The 17,884-nt window shown below is 56.0% G+C and overlaps 1 protein-coding gene across 2 annotated transcripts in view; it reads left to right on the forward strand.

The window, feature by feature from the left end:
- Window positions 1–5,647: 5,647 nt before the first annotated feature.
- Window positions 5,648–17,884, forward strand: part of MRC2 (mannose receptor C-type 2) — a 28,489-nt gene continuing 16,252 nt past the window's right edge. Inside the window, exons 1-2 of one of the 2 annotated variants that reach the window (XM_087770120.1) lie at window positions 5,648–5,705; window positions 17,369–17,767. In XM_087770120.1, the coding sequence (XP_087626246.1) occupies window positions 17,521–17,767 (247 nt within the window). In that variant the 5' untranslated portion in view covers window positions 5,648–5,705; window positions 17,369–17,520. Of the gene's footprint in view, window positions 5,706–5,776; window positions 5,989–17,368; window positions 17,768–17,884 lie in introns of those variants that run through there. The other variant, XM_087770119.1, reaches the window with a different exon arrangement.

Here is a 17,884-nt window from a genome sequence, read left to right on the forward strand (position 1 = left end):
TGCTGCAGCTTTTCTTTTCCCTCTGTCTTTCGGCTGCAGCTTGGCGTTTCTGTTGCTCCGTTGCTCTTCGTTTCCAAATGCCAGCCGGCTGCTGGGTCAGCACAGGGGAGGCTCGGCACTTCAAGCTGATCCAGTAAAGGCTAAAAATAGAGGTTAGCCACCACCTGCCCCGCTAGTGTGGGATAAGCCTCGCCAGCCCGCAGGCAGCCCTGGCCTGGAGCTGCTCTCCCATCTGCTGTTACTTGGGCTGCAGGAACAGGGCAGAGGGGTGCAATGGTCCAGCTGGAGCTAAAAAGGCATGGGATGGACGGAGCTAAAAATGCAGGGATGCTGTGGGGAGCAGCAAGATGAAGACGGGGAGACTCGGCCTCACATGCAGGCCACATCCCCTCCCATCCCCGCTCGAGCAGCCATGAGGAATGCAGGTGGTGGGTTTATAAGGTGCTTGGCTGTTTTGCATTCATGGGAAGAAAAAAAAAACAGAGCTCTGCTCAGCCCTGTCCTCTCTTAACCGAAGCCACGGGCTGCATGGGAGCCACGAGCACATGCTGGACAGGGTCTGCGGGACACAGGCTGGCATGTCTGCAACCTCCTCGCTCTTGGCCTGGCTCAGCTTTGCATCAAGATCAGGGCTCAAAACCTGCTTTGTTCAGCATTGCCTCATCCCGGCTCCTGCTAATCCTGAAAATCCACCCGCTCGCACCCAAACCCAGGAGACTGGCCAGGATTGATGCCAAAACCTCTCCAGGCTAAAGGGACTGAAAGGAGATGGTGAGGGATGGAGGTGTCTGTGACTATGAGGTAAGGCAGTGGTGGAGGTGAAAATGAAGCATTTAGGGCCGACTACGTGGCCGCTGGACCACGCTGCTCCTGCTGGAAAGGGCTGCCTGCGGGACAGGGTGGGAGCTCTGCTCCCCGGCCCCATCCCTGCTTCCAGTGGGAGGAAGATGCCGTTCGGGATGTGCTGTCCTCCAACGCTCTCCAGCTGCCTTCTCTCCCCGCTCTATGACCTGGCTCTGCTAATTTGCTCTTAAGTCATGCAGAGAAAGTGTTTTTTCTAAAAGGCAAATTTCTTGCAAATGGCTGGAATTCCTCTCTGCCCCTTTTCAGGAGCCCTGGGGAGGCCGGGGAGGAAAGAGAGGCAGCGGGCTCAGAGGGCAGCGCTGCTCCCCGAACAGCCCCTGGCCTTGTCTCGCCCCCATGGCGGAAGGGCAGGGATCTCAGCGCTGGCCCTCCCAGGGCTGGAGCGCCCTGAAATTCCTCGTGGCAGCTTTGAGCGAGCACATCTGGTTTTAATAAATTATTTGCAGCTTGAACTTGCCTGACTTTTAAGGGCTGCAGAAGAGAGAGCGGTAAAGAGCCCTGAGAGCTGCAGCACAGGGCACCCACAAAGGGACCACTTTTGCAGTGCTGGGAGCCCACAGGGTTGGGATGGGGGCCTGGGGCTGACCCTGGAGGGTCCCCAGCAGCTGGCAAAGCTCTGTCTGCTCCTTGCAAGAGCTGAGAGGACAGTTGGTTTGGAGGCAGGGAAACAGCCCTTCTTTTTGGCCAGGATCCTTCTACCCGCAGCTGGGTGTCGAGCAAAGCTGGGGCTGATCTTAAATATTGTGTTTCTGCACTCAGGCAAGGAGCACGGGGAGTAAACTGCAGTGCAGGCGAGGGTGCCTCACTGACATCGCCCCGCTCAGTGGAGCCCCGGCCACCAGCACTGAGACCCCCCTCCCAGTGCTAAACCCATCCGCGCTTGAGAAAACCAAACCCCTGGGAGGATCAGCATTACCTGGGCACCCAATGGCCACCAACACACCTGGGGCTGTGGAGGAGCTGGGCCCCCATATGGTGTCCTCGGGCTCAGCCTTGGAGGGAAGGGTGCAAATGCAAATGCGCTTTGGGGATGAGTCCCCTGTTGTACTCCCGTGCGGGTTCCCCACCGTGCTGGGGGATGCGTCAAGCCCCATGTCCCAGCAAGGAGCCTGCTGACCACCCTTCGCTGCCTATGTTGCAAAGCCTGGCAGCGGGCTTCAGGGGGAAGCCCTCTCCATCACTGGGACTGGGACTGCCCTGGCTGTCCCCCGCCTGTCTCCGACGGGCAGAGCGCAACGTGGCCTTCCCCTGCTGCTGGCGCGGGGGAGAGAGGAGCCAGCAGACACTGAGACGGCCTCTTCCCTAAGCAGTGACCTCAGCGCAGCAGCGCCTGCCAGGTGGGTGTTGATCTTGGCCCAGCTGGTCCTGTTCAGGGGCCAGGATGAGGCCGAGGCGGCATGGACGGAGGGCTGAGCTCGCGGCGGAGCCTGGCAGGTGCTGCCGGTCCCTGGAGTGCGGGCGGTCCCCAGCTGCAATTGCCACAGAGAAGCAAAGTCCATGGTACCGGCAGCCCCTTGACAGCTACTGCCTGCAGGCAGGATTTTGCTCTCCAGCATTGCTCTCCAGGAGCCCCTCAGTCCTGCAGAGAGCCATGGGAAGGCAGAGACACCCTTGGAAGAGCACAGTCAAGCAGGACATGCAGCCTTCCTGGTTGGATGCAGTACCCCTGTGTCCTCCCCGGGCTCTAAAATAGACCGTTTGGACCTGCCAGTCCTCAGAGGTGGCTGATGGGTTTGTGCAGAGGATCTGCCCTCAAGCCTTATGCTATGGATGCTGCTTTCGTGGTCCACAGGTCCCCAAATCCTGTCCTTTAACGCCTCTGGCATGAGCAAACACCAAACGTGCCCCGTATCAGCCCCAAACTCAATAACTCACAGGGTGCCTTGCTGCCATTGAGCACCCCAGCTTCAAATTTGGGTTTTTCTTTCCCATCCTGAATGTCTGAGTCCCACAGCTCGTTAGCAACGTTTATTTTCCAACCTGTGGGAAGCTGAGCATCCCCGATTGACCCGTTTTCTGCCGTGCTCCCCACCACAGCAGACCTGCAGCCAAAGGTGGGTGAGTGGCATGGATCCATCTCCGGAAATGTTTCCTAAATCCTTCTGCAGGGTGACTTTCACTTGAGCTGATGCAGTTTCACCCTGTCCCACTGCAGCCCCTCCACTGTGACCATCCCTGTACAGTATGTTGCTTTGGCCAAAAAATAGCATTTATTTTGCCAACTAGGGGACAGATACAGATGCTCCAACTGCGGGAACTGGCTGCAGACGCTGAATGTCCGAAGCGCTGGGTAAGCCCGGGATGAGCCCATCGCTCCCATCCCTCGGCCAGTGCAAGAAGCTGTCCTGAAAGCGTGGCCAGCGGCGCAGTCAGTTGTCCCCTGCACGTGGCCGCATCCTCATCTGGCAGCAACGCGTTAGGGCCAGAGAGGTCAGACAACTTGGAAACCTCCCAGGGGAAGAGAAAAAGGCATTTCCTCCCGATGCGCTCTGACGAGTGGCAACTCAACTGGTACTGAATTGGATTACGAGGACAGTAGGTGAGGAGCTTTGGCCCACGCTGGAGAAATTACTAGGAAGTGCTAATTATCTTCTAATCACAGGCAGCATAGGAGCCTCCAAGACATGGGATGAACCAGCCCAGGAGGTGGCGATGCTCCATGGGATGCGAAGCCTTTCAGCTCTGCCACATCCCCTCCTTTGAACGGGATTTGCCTCCTGGGAAAGGGATGTCAGGTTTGTCTCTGGGATGGATGGAGGGTCCCACTCGTGGGACTTCATGGCTCCATCACGTCCAGCCGCTGGCACCTCGGTGGGTGGCATCCCGCAGGAGTGGTCTCCAAGGTTTAGGGATGGGAGCGAGGATCTAGGCAATTCCCTCCTCTCCTCCGGGCTGTCATGCTCACTTCCCATGGGCAGCCCCTGGCGTGCATCCAGCCATGGAGGGCGAACGAGGCTGTTCTCCCAGCACTGCCTCAATTAAAAAATAATCCCTGTCTTAAAAAAATCCAACAGCCCAGATGCTGATGTGCTTAATTGGGCCCCCCCTAGAGGGTTTGCATCCCCAAAGCCCATCCTGGCACTTGTCTGCAGGTCCTTCCTGCCTTGCTGGGAAACAACAGATTCATTTATTTTTGCAAGAATGGCCAAACAACACGTGGCTGGCTTACACATGTCCCGCCGCGTCATGCTGTCTTGGGGCCAGATCCTGCTCCCTGCTTGAGGGAGCGCCGCCATCCTCGTGGCCTGATTAAAAGCATTCTCTTGCCTGAATTTTGCATGGCAGTGTCTGTGTGTCAAGGTCTGATGTGCCTCGCCCTGCACTGGCCAAATCCTTGGAGAGCTTGAGGAGGAGGTGAGGCTCCCACATCCTTGGGGTTGCTCCCATGGGATGGGCACCACAGGATCACCCTTTCCACACCAGTGCAACCAAATCTTTGCACCATGCCATGAGTGTTCCCACCTCACTTAAAGCTTTCTTGATCACTCCAGAAATGGAGGAGAACCGGCTCTCCAGCAGCTGGGCAGTGTAATGCCCAGCTGAGCCACTGCCTGAGCAGTGCCTGGCTGCCCAATGGGGATTTTTTTCCTCTCAGGTTTCAGGGATTTGGGGCTTTTATTTGGTTCATGCAAATTGTGATGCTGAATCCCCTCCAGGTGCCTCATCTAACCTGTTACCTCCAGCCAGACTTCTGAGAGGAGGTGAGCAGCTGTGCTGTTTTGGTGCTGGTGGTTTTTAAGGTGTGAATGGCTTTTAGGCACCAAAGAAAACCCCCCTGAGCAAGAATCCGCAGTGCCCATGTGCCTCCTGTGGCAGTGGGCCTCCTTGCATGGAAACACACAGCCCAATGGCCGTATAAAGCTGGGAAAATGCTCATTTCCAGTGTTTTCCATGTACACTGCCTTCTTTGCGTGGCTTTTGGGGGGCTGGGCAGCCCTGTGTAGAGGGGAGGTGAAAAAAAAAAGTTTAAAAAATATTTAAAAGTTTTTAAAAGTCTGTTATATTCAGATCTTGGATTTGGGATATATCCACATTGGATATCATGTGGTGCTCTTCACCCCATGCTCCTCAGCAGAGTACTGGGAAGCCAGAGCTCTGCACCCGCCACGGCTGGAGGGACGAGGCTGCTCCCTGGGCAGTGCAAGTGGAAGGTGCAATGAGCTGTGTCCAACCTCAGCATCCCCCATCCACAAGTGAGACAGGAGCTGCCCAGCTCTATGCCACAGGGGTGGATGAAGGACGATTCAGCTGGGCTGGCTCAGCAATAATGTACTTGAGATGAAATAACCCCCTCAAACACCTAGAAGTGCAACCCAAAATGCACGGCAGCAGCTCGCAGCAGCCCTTGGCTCCTCTCGCCAGCGGACCTGGACTCCCACGCTGAGGTCCCGGGCAGGGGAAGGCACTCGCTCGCAATGCAGCGAGACCCGACGTGGGACTGGCAGCATCATGGCCATCTCCCACGCACCCTCGGCCTCGATCCAGGGGCATCGGAGCTGCCTGGGGCTCAGGGGAATGCTGCCTGGCCCCTGTGCGGGGGGAGCCAGCCCTCCCCGGGGGTTTACAGGCCCACAGTGGCCAGGCTGTGCACCGGTCCTGCCATCCCCCTGCTTCACTCCCAAACCCCACCGCTCCCCACCAGCGCCGCCGAGCCCCGGCGGTCTGCAGCGGGACGGGGAGCCCTCGCCGCGCCCGGGTCGCGGCCGCTCCCTCGGCGGAGCCCCCGGCCGGCCCCAGCCCCCGCCTCCCCGCTCCCCCCGCCGCGTTTTTGGGCTGGGCCCACCGGCGAGGGCAGCGCGGCTCCCGCTGACGCAGTGTCTGAGGCCGGCGCACACTCTTAGGTTTTTTTTTTTTTAATTTATTTTTTTAACCTTTTTTTTCCTCCCTTCTCCCCTCCCTCTCTCTTTTCGGTGTCCCTCCTTCTCCTCCTCCTCCTCCGTCTCCCTCCGCGCCCGCCCGCCTCTCCGCCGTCCCTCGGCCCCGCCGAGGGAGTAGCGAGGCCCCGAGCAGAGCGGAGCGGGGCAGCGCCGGGCATGGGGCGCGGCTCGACGGGACCGCGGCCCCTCCGCGGCCCCCTTTGCTGCCTCCTCGGCCTCCAGCTGGTGCTCGGCGCTGCGCACCCAGGTGGGACCGCGCCTCCCTCCTCCTGCCGGACCCCCCCCCCCCTTCCTCCAACCCCCCCTGTTTTCCGCGTTTTAATTCTTATTGGGGGGGGGGGATGAAACCAGCGCGGCGGGAGGTGGGGGAGCCCCCCCATGACGGGCTCGGCACCCCCAGCGCGGCTCCGCGGGGCACTGCCCGCGGAGGGGGGCGGCGGCGGGACCCCGGCGGCGGCGAGGGGGTCGGGCCGCTCCGCTCTGGCGCGGTTCGCATCGCTCCAGTTTATTTCCTCCTGGGATGTTTTATTTGCTTTTATCGTGGTTTGTTTTACTTCATCTTCCTTCGGCCGGGGTTCGTTCCGCCGTGTTGTGTTTTCTCCCCGTTCCGCCGCGTTTTCGCTCGCTTTTATTTATTTTTAGTTTACCTCCCCGCGCCGTGCGGCCACGCAGCGGCTGGCTAGCCCAGCGGAAACGCTTCCGCGGCTGCGGGGGGGGCCCAGGGCGGCTCCGGCGGGGGCGGCGGGGGGCCGGGGGCGGCCGCCGGCCCGCAGCGCCCCGCAGTCCCGCTCCGGCCTTTTGTCTCCCCGGGGAGGGCAGTTTGCGGAGGGGGAGGTCGGGAAGAGGCCGAAGTGTTTTGTTGGAGGTTTCCTCCCTCTCCCATCCCGCCCCCCCACACCCCGACGGGTTAATCCTATAGAAGAGTGCCCCACGGGATCGGGGCCCGAGTGGCTCTTTGCAGACTTCCTTTTTTTTTTTTTTCCCGTAACTTCTCACAATAAAGTCAACGGGTTGTTGTTTTTTTTTTTTTTAAACCTTCTGAAGACACCATGTGCCAGATGCCTGAGGCTCCTCGGGACGGCCCCTGGAATCGCCATTTGAGACACTTTTTACCCCAGGATAGTCTAGCACAGAAGCAAGGAACTGCTTTTGTTGCTTCCTTGGATTAATTTGGCCCTATTGAGAAAACTTAACAAAACAAAAAAAAAAGCTAAATTGGCTGCTTTTGCCTGAACAATAACAACTGTAAACCCTTGGCCTATTTTATTAGAGTACGTTTGGCAAATCCAAAGCAGATTTGGAAACAGCAGCATGGGAGGGCACTGTTCCCTTCCTTCCGCCTTGTCCCCCACTTTCCCCTCTACCCCCCAGCCCAGCAGCCGCCAGGGGCTGAGCATCACAAGGGGCAGAGCCAGGGTTGCCGTCACTTTGTGGTGTGATACCGTCACTTTGTCGTGTGATACCGTTGGGAGACCGTCCTGTGCCAGGCGAGGGATCCAGCCCAGGAGAGGAGATGCATGGCTGGGAGAAACTGCTTGTCTAGAAGATGGAGAAGGGAGGAGGTGATGGCGAAGGAGACCCCCCATACAGGAGAATGGTGCCAGGGTTTGCTGCTGCTTGGAGACATCTCAGCTGAACCCCCAACATTCCGCAGCTGAATTCCTGTTAAACCTCCCCATAATTTCCTTGAGGGATGTGAATTCCTCCTTTTGCGGGTTTTAAGGGGGTTACTTGATTTCAGCAGGGCTTAGCTACCTTCAAGGACTGATTCTGGCTGTTTTGCCCTGAAAAATGTCAGTGGGATCCAGGTCTGGCGAGTCCCCCTTGCCTGCCCGAGGACAGAGGCACCTCTGTCCTGACAGTTCGTGGTGGTGAGGCGGGAGCGCAGTGGCAGCCGACCCCACACCAGCTCAGAGTGAGGAACAAGGTGGCTTTGAGCTGCCTCTAGCCCGTGGTGCTGTGCTGCTCCCACTGAGCATCCCACTGGCGAGTGGGTGCAAACACCCTCAACTCTTCCCCCCCACCCTATCCCCAATTTTCCGCTGCTCTCCCCTGCATTGCCCCTGGCTCAGACCTGGCTCACAAAGGGGGCAGGGGATGGCACCGAAGGAGGTGCCACATCCGAGGTCCCCCAGCACCAGGCTGGCTTTGCAGCTCAGAAAGGATCCTCGCTGGGATTTTGGGATCAGGATGGGTTAGTCCCAAGCATCCCTTGAGCAAGTGCTCTTTGCAAGGATGCTCTCGGTGGGGGCCTTGAGGGCTGGCACAGCAGACAGCATTGCTTTCCCTGGGGTCCGACGCTTCCTTGAGGGGTTCGTGCCAAATCCTCACCTCCGGGACAGCTGGGAAGCTGGAGCAGGGCTTTTGGCAGGAGGTTTGTGGCTCCTCAGTGGGATATCACCACTGGCTGCCCCATCTCTGCAGCTTTACTTGAGCACCCACGGGCCTGTCTTGGGGAAACTGAGGCAGCAGCTCCCATCTCACTGTGGCTGCAGGCGGGGTGAGGTCCCTGTGTTGGTGCGGGGATGTGGCCCTGCCTGTGCTTTGGATCAGCTTCTCTGCCCGTTCAGTGCCCTGTGCGGGACCAAGCGCAGCTGCTGTATCGGCTTTGTGGCGAGAGGAGGGGGCGAAAGGGACCCAAGGAAGAATTTACAGCCTGTAAAACAAACAGAACAGCCTTTGCATGAAGCTCCCTCCCTGTTTTCCTCTTTGCAATGGAAATAGCTTGTTGCACAGCAAATGCACCTCCAAGAAATTATAACTCGATCGTCTTTGGATTATTTGGGAGCAGGAAAGGGGAATGGAGGTGTAGGCTTTGCTGCTAAAAGCACAGTGCCTCTGTGCCTGGCAGGGCACAGGGGATGGCCAGGGACCTCGCCGCCCTGGCACGCTTGCAGCCTCAGCAGCCAGCCAGGCGGTACAGGGACAAGGCGGTGGGGAGAGGGATGGCTGCTTGCGCAAGAATGAAAAGCAAGAGATTTAGCCTTTGGTGCAAAACTGTCCCCTTCTCCCAAAGCCACCCAGAGTGGTGCACATGAAGGTGCTTCCCACATGAAGGTGCTGCCCCAGGACACTTTGCTGGCACGTGAGAAGGCGTTTTCAGGCGTGAGGTCCCAGTGATGGTGGAAGCCACGTTGCAGGTTTCTCTCTTTGGCTTTATTTCTGGCTGGATTTTGCACCTTTCCCTGTGGGGCAGAGGCACGCTCCTGCCTTCCCTCTTCCTTAAATATTCTCCAGGGAAACTGTTTGCCCTGAAATCAAAGCAAATGGCTGCTGAGGTGGTATAATAGCAGTCTGCTAATCATCTTTTCTGGCTGATGAATCTGTAGCAGGAGTCTCTGGCTCCAGTACCTTGGTGGGTGCTCAGAGAAGGGTAGCAAAGGGCTGTTAACTGTGTCGGCAGCTCTGCCTGAGGTCCTGGTGCTGCTCGCCGGGTGCATTGCACCCTGCTTGGCTGCATCACGTGCAATTGGTTCTCGGGTGGGAGTGGGAGCGTGTGTGGCGGTCGCCCTTGCAGCCCATCCCGCCCCAGTGACTTCCTCAAAGGTGTTTTTTTTAAGCAATCTGTAAAATTTTGTTCTTCACGTATGGCTGAGGAGCAGGATTTTAATTAATTTGAACTGTAGCGAGACTGCAGAGCATCGACATTTTTCTCATTCTTAAGATTGCTTGGAGCCCAGAAGAGACCCACACCGATGCTCTTTTTCTTAAAGGACCCATCTTTAGTTAATTAAGGATTAGAAAATGATTAGTGGATTGACTTGCAAATTCTTGGGAGTATTCTTTAGCCCCGGAGCGAAGGTTTGGCTGTTTGGCAGGGGACACAGGGTGTTTTTCAAGCATGATGCTCCCTTCATCCCCATCCTGGCAAGAGCTCAGTCCTGTGCTGTACCTCATGCTGTTGCAACAGGGACGTAAATGGGATTTTCGGTGTAAAACGTTGTGTTTCCAGGATGGTGCTGAGGCCAGGAATAGGGAGACCGAGCCTTTTCCTCTGCCTGAATCCAGACACTGTGACTTGGGGCTCTGTAGGGAACAGCCCCATTTACCCTGGTCTTGCCCTTGAGTGCTGGGCACAAGGCAAGCAAAGAACACCCGGGGAGAAAAGCTTCATGTTAAACATCATTTTAATTAAAAAAAAAAAAAAAAAAAGAAGAAGAAGCTGTAAGACACCAGGGGTCTGATCCTTGCTGCGTAGATGTGCTTGGTCTTGGTGAAAAAGGGGCATCCCAGGTCCTGGGCCACTGATGGTGCCGCTCAGGGTGTTAATATCAGGAACGGTGCTGGAGAAACAAGGGAGGAAAAATCTCTGGATCTTCTTTTTTTTTTACTTCTTTTTTTGGGGAGTTTCTTTAGTAGTGTTGAAAAATTTGGTAGTTTTCAGCCAACTCTGCTGGAACCGTGTCTATGGCGACATGTCTTGGGGCTGTCCTGCATGTCACATCATGCCCCTGGTGGTGGCCATGAATTTGCTGGCCAAGGGGATCTATGGTGCTGGTGGGCGATGCTTCAGGATGAGCAAATTGGGGGTGGTCAGTTGAGCCGGGGCCAGAGCGGTCCCCAGGGCCGTGGCCGTCACTGCCAGGATTTTATGGCTGGGTGAGAAGACGTACGTGGGACAGGACATTCACAGGGAGCCCAGCCATTGCATCCTGGGGGGAATCGTCTGGCCGGCGGCAGCTGGGGGACCCCTGTCCTTTGCCACTTCCCACTGTGCTCTCAGTGGGTCCATCACGCTCCTCCATCCCTGGCTGGAGCCTGTTGGATGGCGCTGCCTTCCTCTCCCTGCATTCCCAGGGAGTTGGCAAACCTGGGATTTCCACCTCTGGATGTGTGCAGCCACTGCAGGGCTGGAGCCTGGAGAGAGTCTGGGGAAAATTTGGGGAAAATTTACCTCCTTCCACCCTTTGCTGCATACAGGAGGGCGGGTGGGGGGGCTCCTGGCTCCCTTGTCCCCTGCCACGGCTGTGGGGGAGTCACTTGAGCTGCCCACAGGCAAGCATCCCCCATGGAAAACATTTATTTCTCTGCATCCCGAGCAGGGTGTGGGGAGAATGGACTTACTAATGTCTGCAAAGAGGCTGAAAGGTGGTATGTGGACCCCATCCAAAATCTTTGCAAGGCAGCAGAGAGTAAGCAGGGTGGTAGGTAGCCTTCATGGTCGCGGCCAAGTAAGGAGCTCATCTCGTGTAGCTCCCACCATATAAACAGCGGTTTCTTTCCACGCTGCTGGGCGAGCCAAGAGGAGTTTCTCGGCTCCAAGTGCAGGTCCTGGTACTTCACACCCACAATCAGAAGCTTTGCTTTTTTCACTGTAACAAGAGATCTGCTCCTTATTCCCTGAGGTTTATTTTTAAAAAACAAAACAACAATCACCCTCTTTTATTCTGGAGCTTGGCTTGGAGCACACAGAGCTGCTTCTGGCTGAGTCTGGCCCCAGCTGACCCCGGGGGATGTGCTGGGCCAGGACGAGCCTGCGGAACGTTGGGCAGCATTGCTGTTTTGGTGCAAACTTCTAATTTAGGGGCATCAGAGGTGTGTGCCATCCATTCTTGAGCAGACAGGGAGCAACACCAGTGCCCCATTCTGAGCCAGAAGCTTACAGCGTGCCCTGAGGCTGCTGATACTGTCTGCATTTCCTTCCCTTTTATTACTTTTTTAAATCTGAAGTTCCTTTTTAAGGGGTTGCATAGAGTTTATCGATGCCCAAAAGTGGCCTGGGGGCAAGGTAGATCAGTGGTGTCCTCCCTGTGGGCTGGGGCTGCTCTTGTACCCTGTGGTCAATGGCAACAGGGGTGCTCCAGCTCTGCTGGTGGGAGCACCCATGGGTACAGCTGCTACTTTTCTTATCACTGCTTCCCTTTCCCAGGCCTCGGAGGGACACACAGGCTGCTTCCTCAGGCCAAAATTTGCTGCTTTTTATGGCAATGGCCATGCTTTTGCTCTTCTCCATGCTGAGGCCTTGGGGATGGCATCAACCATGCCTGGACTGACTGCTGGGGGTGCAGATGCCAGCAGTGGTAATGCTGGGCTTTGCTGGGAGCTTCTTTCCAGAAAGGGCGTTTTGCTTCAGAGGAATATTTAATCCAATAATATGGAATTCAAGATGGAGCTGGGGGCTTTTCTGTGCCCCTGCAGCATCCATCAGTGGAGCCAGCTGGGTGCAGTGCTGGGGTGCAGCCCTGCGGTTCTGCACTCCCAAACATCACCAGAAGGTGAATTTTTGGGCTGGGTCTCTCCCTGTCCTGGCAGTTCCCTCCCCTCCTGCAGTGCTGTGCAAGCTGAGCCTGGCAGAGGCTTGCTCTGTAAGGTGAGACCCTCCTGTATTCAATGAGCAACACTTTTTTTGGTTCTTTTTCTGTTCTTTTTATTCCAGGGGGTTTTGCTTCTCTGTTGCTGATCTTCCCCCCAGGCTTGGTACATCCCAACCTTGTTTATTGTGAATGAGCTGCCACTTCCCGCAGCTTTTCTTCCATTGGTGCGGCATGGGTTTCGGAGTGGTGTGGGTTTCAGAGCCGCTGCTCACCCTTGGGCAGCAATAATGGGCTGAAAAGCTGGCGGTTTGGAGCAGGTGGCTTGGGACTGCTATGCCCTGTTTTCCAGTGGGTGAGAGCACATGAAACCAGGAGGTTCAGGCTGAAAGATTTCTTCATGCAGCATGTGGATGAAGGGTGGGTTTCTTGCTGCAGGATGTTATGGGTAAAACTTTAGCATGGCCTCACAAGTCCAAATGAAAGTGTTTATTAGTAGGCTTTCTTTCCTCGCACAGGGGTCTGCAGCCCCTGAGGAGTTCCTGGGTCTCAGAGCTCTGATGGAGTGCAGTTTGCTGCCATGGCTGGGGCACCATGCTGTGCTTTGAGGATATGCTGCCTTTGCTGGGTGGTTTAGAGCAGACCACATCTGTGGCTGTGTCTGAGGTGCAGAAACCTTTGAGGAGGGAATTGTCCTCGTTGCTCTGTGCATGCTCAGCCCCCTGCACGAGGGGCTCGGAGCCAGGTTTTTTGGGACACACGAAATAAAGGGCAATCCTGAGCGAGAGCACTTGGCAGGGAGCACCTTCACCAGGGCGGTTGCAGGACAGGGCTGAGCCCCAGTGCAGCCCCAGAGCTGCATGAAGGGCTCTGCCATCAAATGGGTGCCGCGATGACCCTTGCAGAGGAGCCAAGAGGGTGGCAGGGGACACGGGCTCAGAGCCAGAGTGGCACTGGCATGCTGGGGCCAGCGTTTGCTTTTGGCTGCAGTTGGATGAAATTGTGGCCAGAGCCCTGGAGCTGCTCCAGCCCAGGATAACTGGGACCGGGGTCCAGCTGTAGCTTCAGTCCTCTCTTAAATTTGCTCCCTGCATTTGTTGCTGGTGATGGGAGGGTGACAAATGCAATGGAGCAGAGGTGCTTTAGGTGTCCTGGTGTGGGTGGCTGGGCTGGGATGTGCTCGGGGCAGGGTGGTGCTGAGAATGCCCCTCTGTGTTGTGCTGTTGTGCTTTCTACGTCTACCGGCACCGATGGCCAACTCTGTCCCCTGGAGCCTCCCCATCCTCTGTTGCCTCTCTCATCTGGTCCTACCCATGTTCTCCAAAATTGTACGTTGCAGTGCTTTCCTTATTTGCTGTGGGGTGGTAAAGCCATTGTGGGAAGGATTGAGCTGAGTTCCCTTCAATTCAGACTTTTCTGCTGGCTAAAAACTTACTTTTTTTTAATTAAAAAAAAAGAGAATCTGGGGCCAGGGATGGGGTGTAAAACTCCTTTGAGGACTGCCCCAAAGGGTCACAGCTTCTCTATCTCTGCAGCCTTCAGCCGCTGGTGCCAAGACAGATTTCTCCCAGTGTGCCGGAGCGCGAGCATTCTGGTATTTCCCACGTGAGAGACGAGAGCATTTCTGTGGGCAGAGCCAGTGTCTCACTTGCAGACCCCAGCTCCCTGCTGTCCCCACCATTATGCTGCCTCGTACCACCAGCTGGTTTCCACGCTCATACCAGTAAGCCAGCATCCAGGTGCCTGCGTGGCTGGGACAAGACAGCATCCTGCTGAAAGCGTGAGTTTTCGCTTTGCTTTCACAGTTCCTCCACAGAGGAGGAGGAGTGGGACACAGTGGAGCAGAGCTGCTCTGAGCTGGCCTTGCTCGAAGGATGTAAGATGCAGGAGGGACAGGCATGGGGTGTGCAGGGTGCCTACCCCAGTGCTTATCAGATCCTGGTTTAATTTTGGTAATTCCAGGCAGAGCATCCAGCAGTTGCATTTTCCAGTACTCTTCATCCTGCGACAGCTCCTCTTTGGGAAGGATCTGCCGGTGTTTGCCGTGGTTGGGTTTCCATAGTTGGAGGGTGTTTGGGAAGCACTGCCGGTGGGGTTTCAGGCCCACAGGTGGGTCCAAACACTCAGGAAGCATCTCTGAAAGGAGTTGCACATAGCTGTGCCATGGCTGCAGAGGGCAGTGCAGGAGAGGGGGCCCTGGAAGGGATGGGGACATTTCCAGTCCTGCTGGGATGCTTCTCTGGAGCTGCCTCCTGTGAGGGCTGGATTTGCTCTGTGGGATACCAGGTTGGGCAAAGGGATTCATTGATACAAACTTGCCCCAACCTGTGCAACTCCTCATCCATCCCATTCATCAGCAGCCGGGTGGGAGCAGGGGGAGTTCACTCAGGTGCTTGGTTTCAGTGCTGAGCATTGTTGGTGGAGCTGGAGCCAGCCGCAGCCAGGCTGGTGCTCTGTGTCATGGCCCCTGCTGCCATGTTTCAGAGGTTTCTCCACAAGTGGCAGCTGGGAGATGGTTGGGAAGAGCCCAGATTTGGCAGAAGCAAGCAGCACCACTGAAAAAAAGACTGGCTGTTCCCTGGGGAGCTGTTTCCTCCGCAGGCATCGAAGCCCATTGGGCTCAGCTGTGCCAGGGGGCTGGGGTCAAGGAGGTTGAAATCTCCTTTCAGTGCATCAGGGGGCCTGTCCAAGCGCAGCTGCCAGTGCCATGGACACCAACGGGGGTCAAGTCAGCCCCAAATTTCCTATAAATAAGTGAAAGAATAGCGTATTTTGGGTGAAGCACAGCATGTGCCTTTGTTGATATGTGTTGAGCTCGTGCTGGTTGTCCCCTCTGGCTCCAGCCTTGCTGGCAGCGGCTCCCCATCATCGGTGCATTGCATTTTTTGCCAGGGGAGAAGCACTGGGGAGGTGCAAGGGCTGAGCTGGTGCTAAAGCTTTCCCATTCCTCCAGGACTCAGCAGGGACCAGGGGGGATACATTTGGTGCCCTCTGCTGCCTGCTTCGAGCAAAGGAGCTGTGGGCTGAGCTGCCTGTGGGGTGTGGGGGCAGCCCAAAATCCTTAGCCTATAATTTCCTACCTCCAGCTTTTCTCTTTTTAGAGTAAAATGATATTTTTTGCTTTTCCGGCCCTGGGGCTGCCCCCTCCAGTCTGGACAGTTTCCTCTGAGCACTGTGCTGCTGCATGGCTGCATCGAGCATGGTGCTGCACGGCCCTGATGTGGCACTGAGCACCCTGACACTGACTCCTGGGGCTGGCTCCAGGACTTTTCCAATGTGCTATTAATTTTTTTACAAAGCCGGGTTAGCAGATAAGCAGAGAAGGGTGTCCCGTTGCTGACCCCTGCTGCTAATGGCTGCGGCAGTGCTTTTTCTATTCCTAGTATCAAAGTGCTGGTGTTTACCTCCTTGCGGCGCAGCCTGTGACCCAGGGAGGCCTCATCCTGCCCGAGTGCTGGTGCTTGGGTCCAGCGGGTTGTGGCACTGATGCTGCATCACCGCAGAAGTGCTTAAAGTGCTTAAAGACCCCATCCCTGGTGCTGGTGGTAGGTTACACCACCCCTCACTGCATGCAGGAACGGGAGAGTGATGGCTGGGTGATGCCATGGGTGATGCTGGCATGGTGAGATGGCTGTTTGCTGGCGGGATGAGCTGGTCTCCTGATGTCCAGGTCAGGATCAAGCCAGCACCAGTTTAAGGGACCTGAACTTCAGCCAGCCAAAATCGGCCCCATCTGAATTTTTGCTTTTCTCACTTGCCATGATTTGAAAAATATTTTCTGAGAAATTAAATGTTTCTTCTTCCAGTTGTTGCCTTTTTCTGTTGCACGTGCAGAGTCTGCTCCTCAGAGATTGCCATGTGAACAGGCTTCACTTGTTTATTTGAGGTCATCACTGATGTCATCTCAGCTGGGGAACGGGCCTTTTACATCATGTCTTTCCTGGAGCTGGGTCAATGCTGAAGCTCTGAAGTGAAATGGGGGTGTCTTTCTTCCTCCATTTCTTTTTTCCTTTCAGAGACAAGTCAGGAAGGTTCACTGAGCCAAGATGTTTGTTGCTCGAATGTGCTGGAGCTGCCTGTAACAACATAGCTGGGGCAGGGTGAGGTTGCGGGGGAACAGGAAATGAAAACCTTTTCAGCCCCAAAAAATTCATACAGTGGCAAAAAACCAAAGCAAACCAAACCTAAATATAGCAGGGCCTGTGAGTTAGTTTTGACTTCTGGTGAATGCTTGTGGTGGAAGAAAAATGGGTCACTTTTAAAACAAAAAAAACCCAACAAAAGTCATCTTGATGCGCTGCTTTGGGCAGCTTTTTGCTGGGGCAAGAAGCAGCTGCGCGGAGCCTGGGGGTAGCTTTTTAGCTTAGAAACGTGCATTGGAGAAATAAAGTATCTTTTAAAAATTACATGCCAGCTGGAGCAATGTGTCCCAGTATAATGTCCTGGGTTTACTGGTTTATACAGGTTTTGAGATGGACTAATGTGCTGGGGTGGCCCTTGGTGATGCTGGGGGTCGGGGAATTGCCATGGAGATGCAGGGTTGGGCTGTCACAGTGGGCAGGACCATGGGACATGCATTGAGCCAGGGTTGAGATCAGCCTTTCTCCCCTCTGCAGCTGCATGAGCGCTTTATCTGCTGACAGCGATTCCCCTAGCTCTGCTACTGCCTCGCAATGCCTGGGCTGGGATTTCAGAGGGTCCCAATGTGATGTTTCATATTTGCTGGGGCTGGGGCCATGCCTGTGGGAGCCGTGGCTGCATGCAGACGTTTTCCATCATGCCCTGTTCATGCGATGGGAGACCTTCTCCTGAAGTTCTTGTTTGCTCTGCAGTTTTTTTTTAACAGATCCCCAAATACACCTAAAAATGATGGATGTGCTCTCTATTTCCCTGCTATTTTTTTCTCCACCCAGAGCAGATGTCAGTGCCGAAGCCGTTGGCATGGGCTCCTCCGGTGCCGGCGTGGGGCTTGTTGTGATGCCTCAGAATGCTGAGGCCAGGTGCTGCTGATAGGAACTCAATTTTGAACAGGTCTGATGATGCTGTTGGAGTGGGCGAGCTCTTTGCGCTGGCTCTGATGCCTGAAAGCTGCTTGCTGGTGCTTTGCGGGGATGCCACACTTGGTGCAAACACCCATCCATGTCACCCTGCCCGGAGCCCATCACCCTGAGAATGGGCATTGGAGCAAACCTTGGGGTTATTTCTGCAGGGAAGCGGTGGTCCCTGGCATGCTGGGTGCTGTGCACAGGGATGCACCCCGTAACTTGCTGTGCATGGAAGGGGGGCCAGGGTGCTCTGGCAGGGCTAAGGACGATGTGTGGCACAATGCCGAATCCCCAGTGGTGCTTTAACCCTTTCCCCCTGTTTTTTCTCCAGACTCCAAAGTCTTCCTCATCTACAATACGGGTGCACAGGGCTGCCTGGAGACGAAGGACTCGCTGGTGAGACTCGCCAAGGGCTGCAACACCAGCGCCCCAGCCCATCAGTGGAAATGGGTCTCACGAAATCGCCTCTTCAACGTGGGGGCCATGCAGTGCCTGGGGGTGTCGTGGCATGGAGCCAATGCCACGGTGGGGCTGCACCCCTTGGCCACCTACGAGTGCGACCGTGAGTCCGTCAACATGCGCTGGAGCTGCCGTGGCCTCGGGGAGCAGCTCTCACAGCATCTTGGAGCCCGCCCGGGCAATTCCTCCCTGGACAGAGGGGACCAGGCACATGGCTCGCAGTGGAGGACGTACGGCACTGAGGAGGATCTGTGCTCTGTGCCGTACTCAGGTAAAGCCTTGTTTTATTAGTTTTATCCTGTAACCCAAACCAGCCCCAAAACGGGAACTGAGGCCACAGTGCTGCAGCAGTCAGGTCCTGCCTGGGAAGCTTGGTCCCAGCTCGCTG

Source organism: Nipponia nippon, unplaced genomic scaffold, assembly GCF_047370975.1.
Source record: "Nipponia nippon isolate SJK-2023a ecotype South Korea unplaced genomic scaffold, ASM4737097v1 scaffold_32, whole genome shotgun sequence".
NCBI classification, from domain to species: Eukaryota; Metazoa; Chordata; class Aves; order Pelecaniformes; family Threskiornithidae; genus Nipponia; species Nipponia nippon.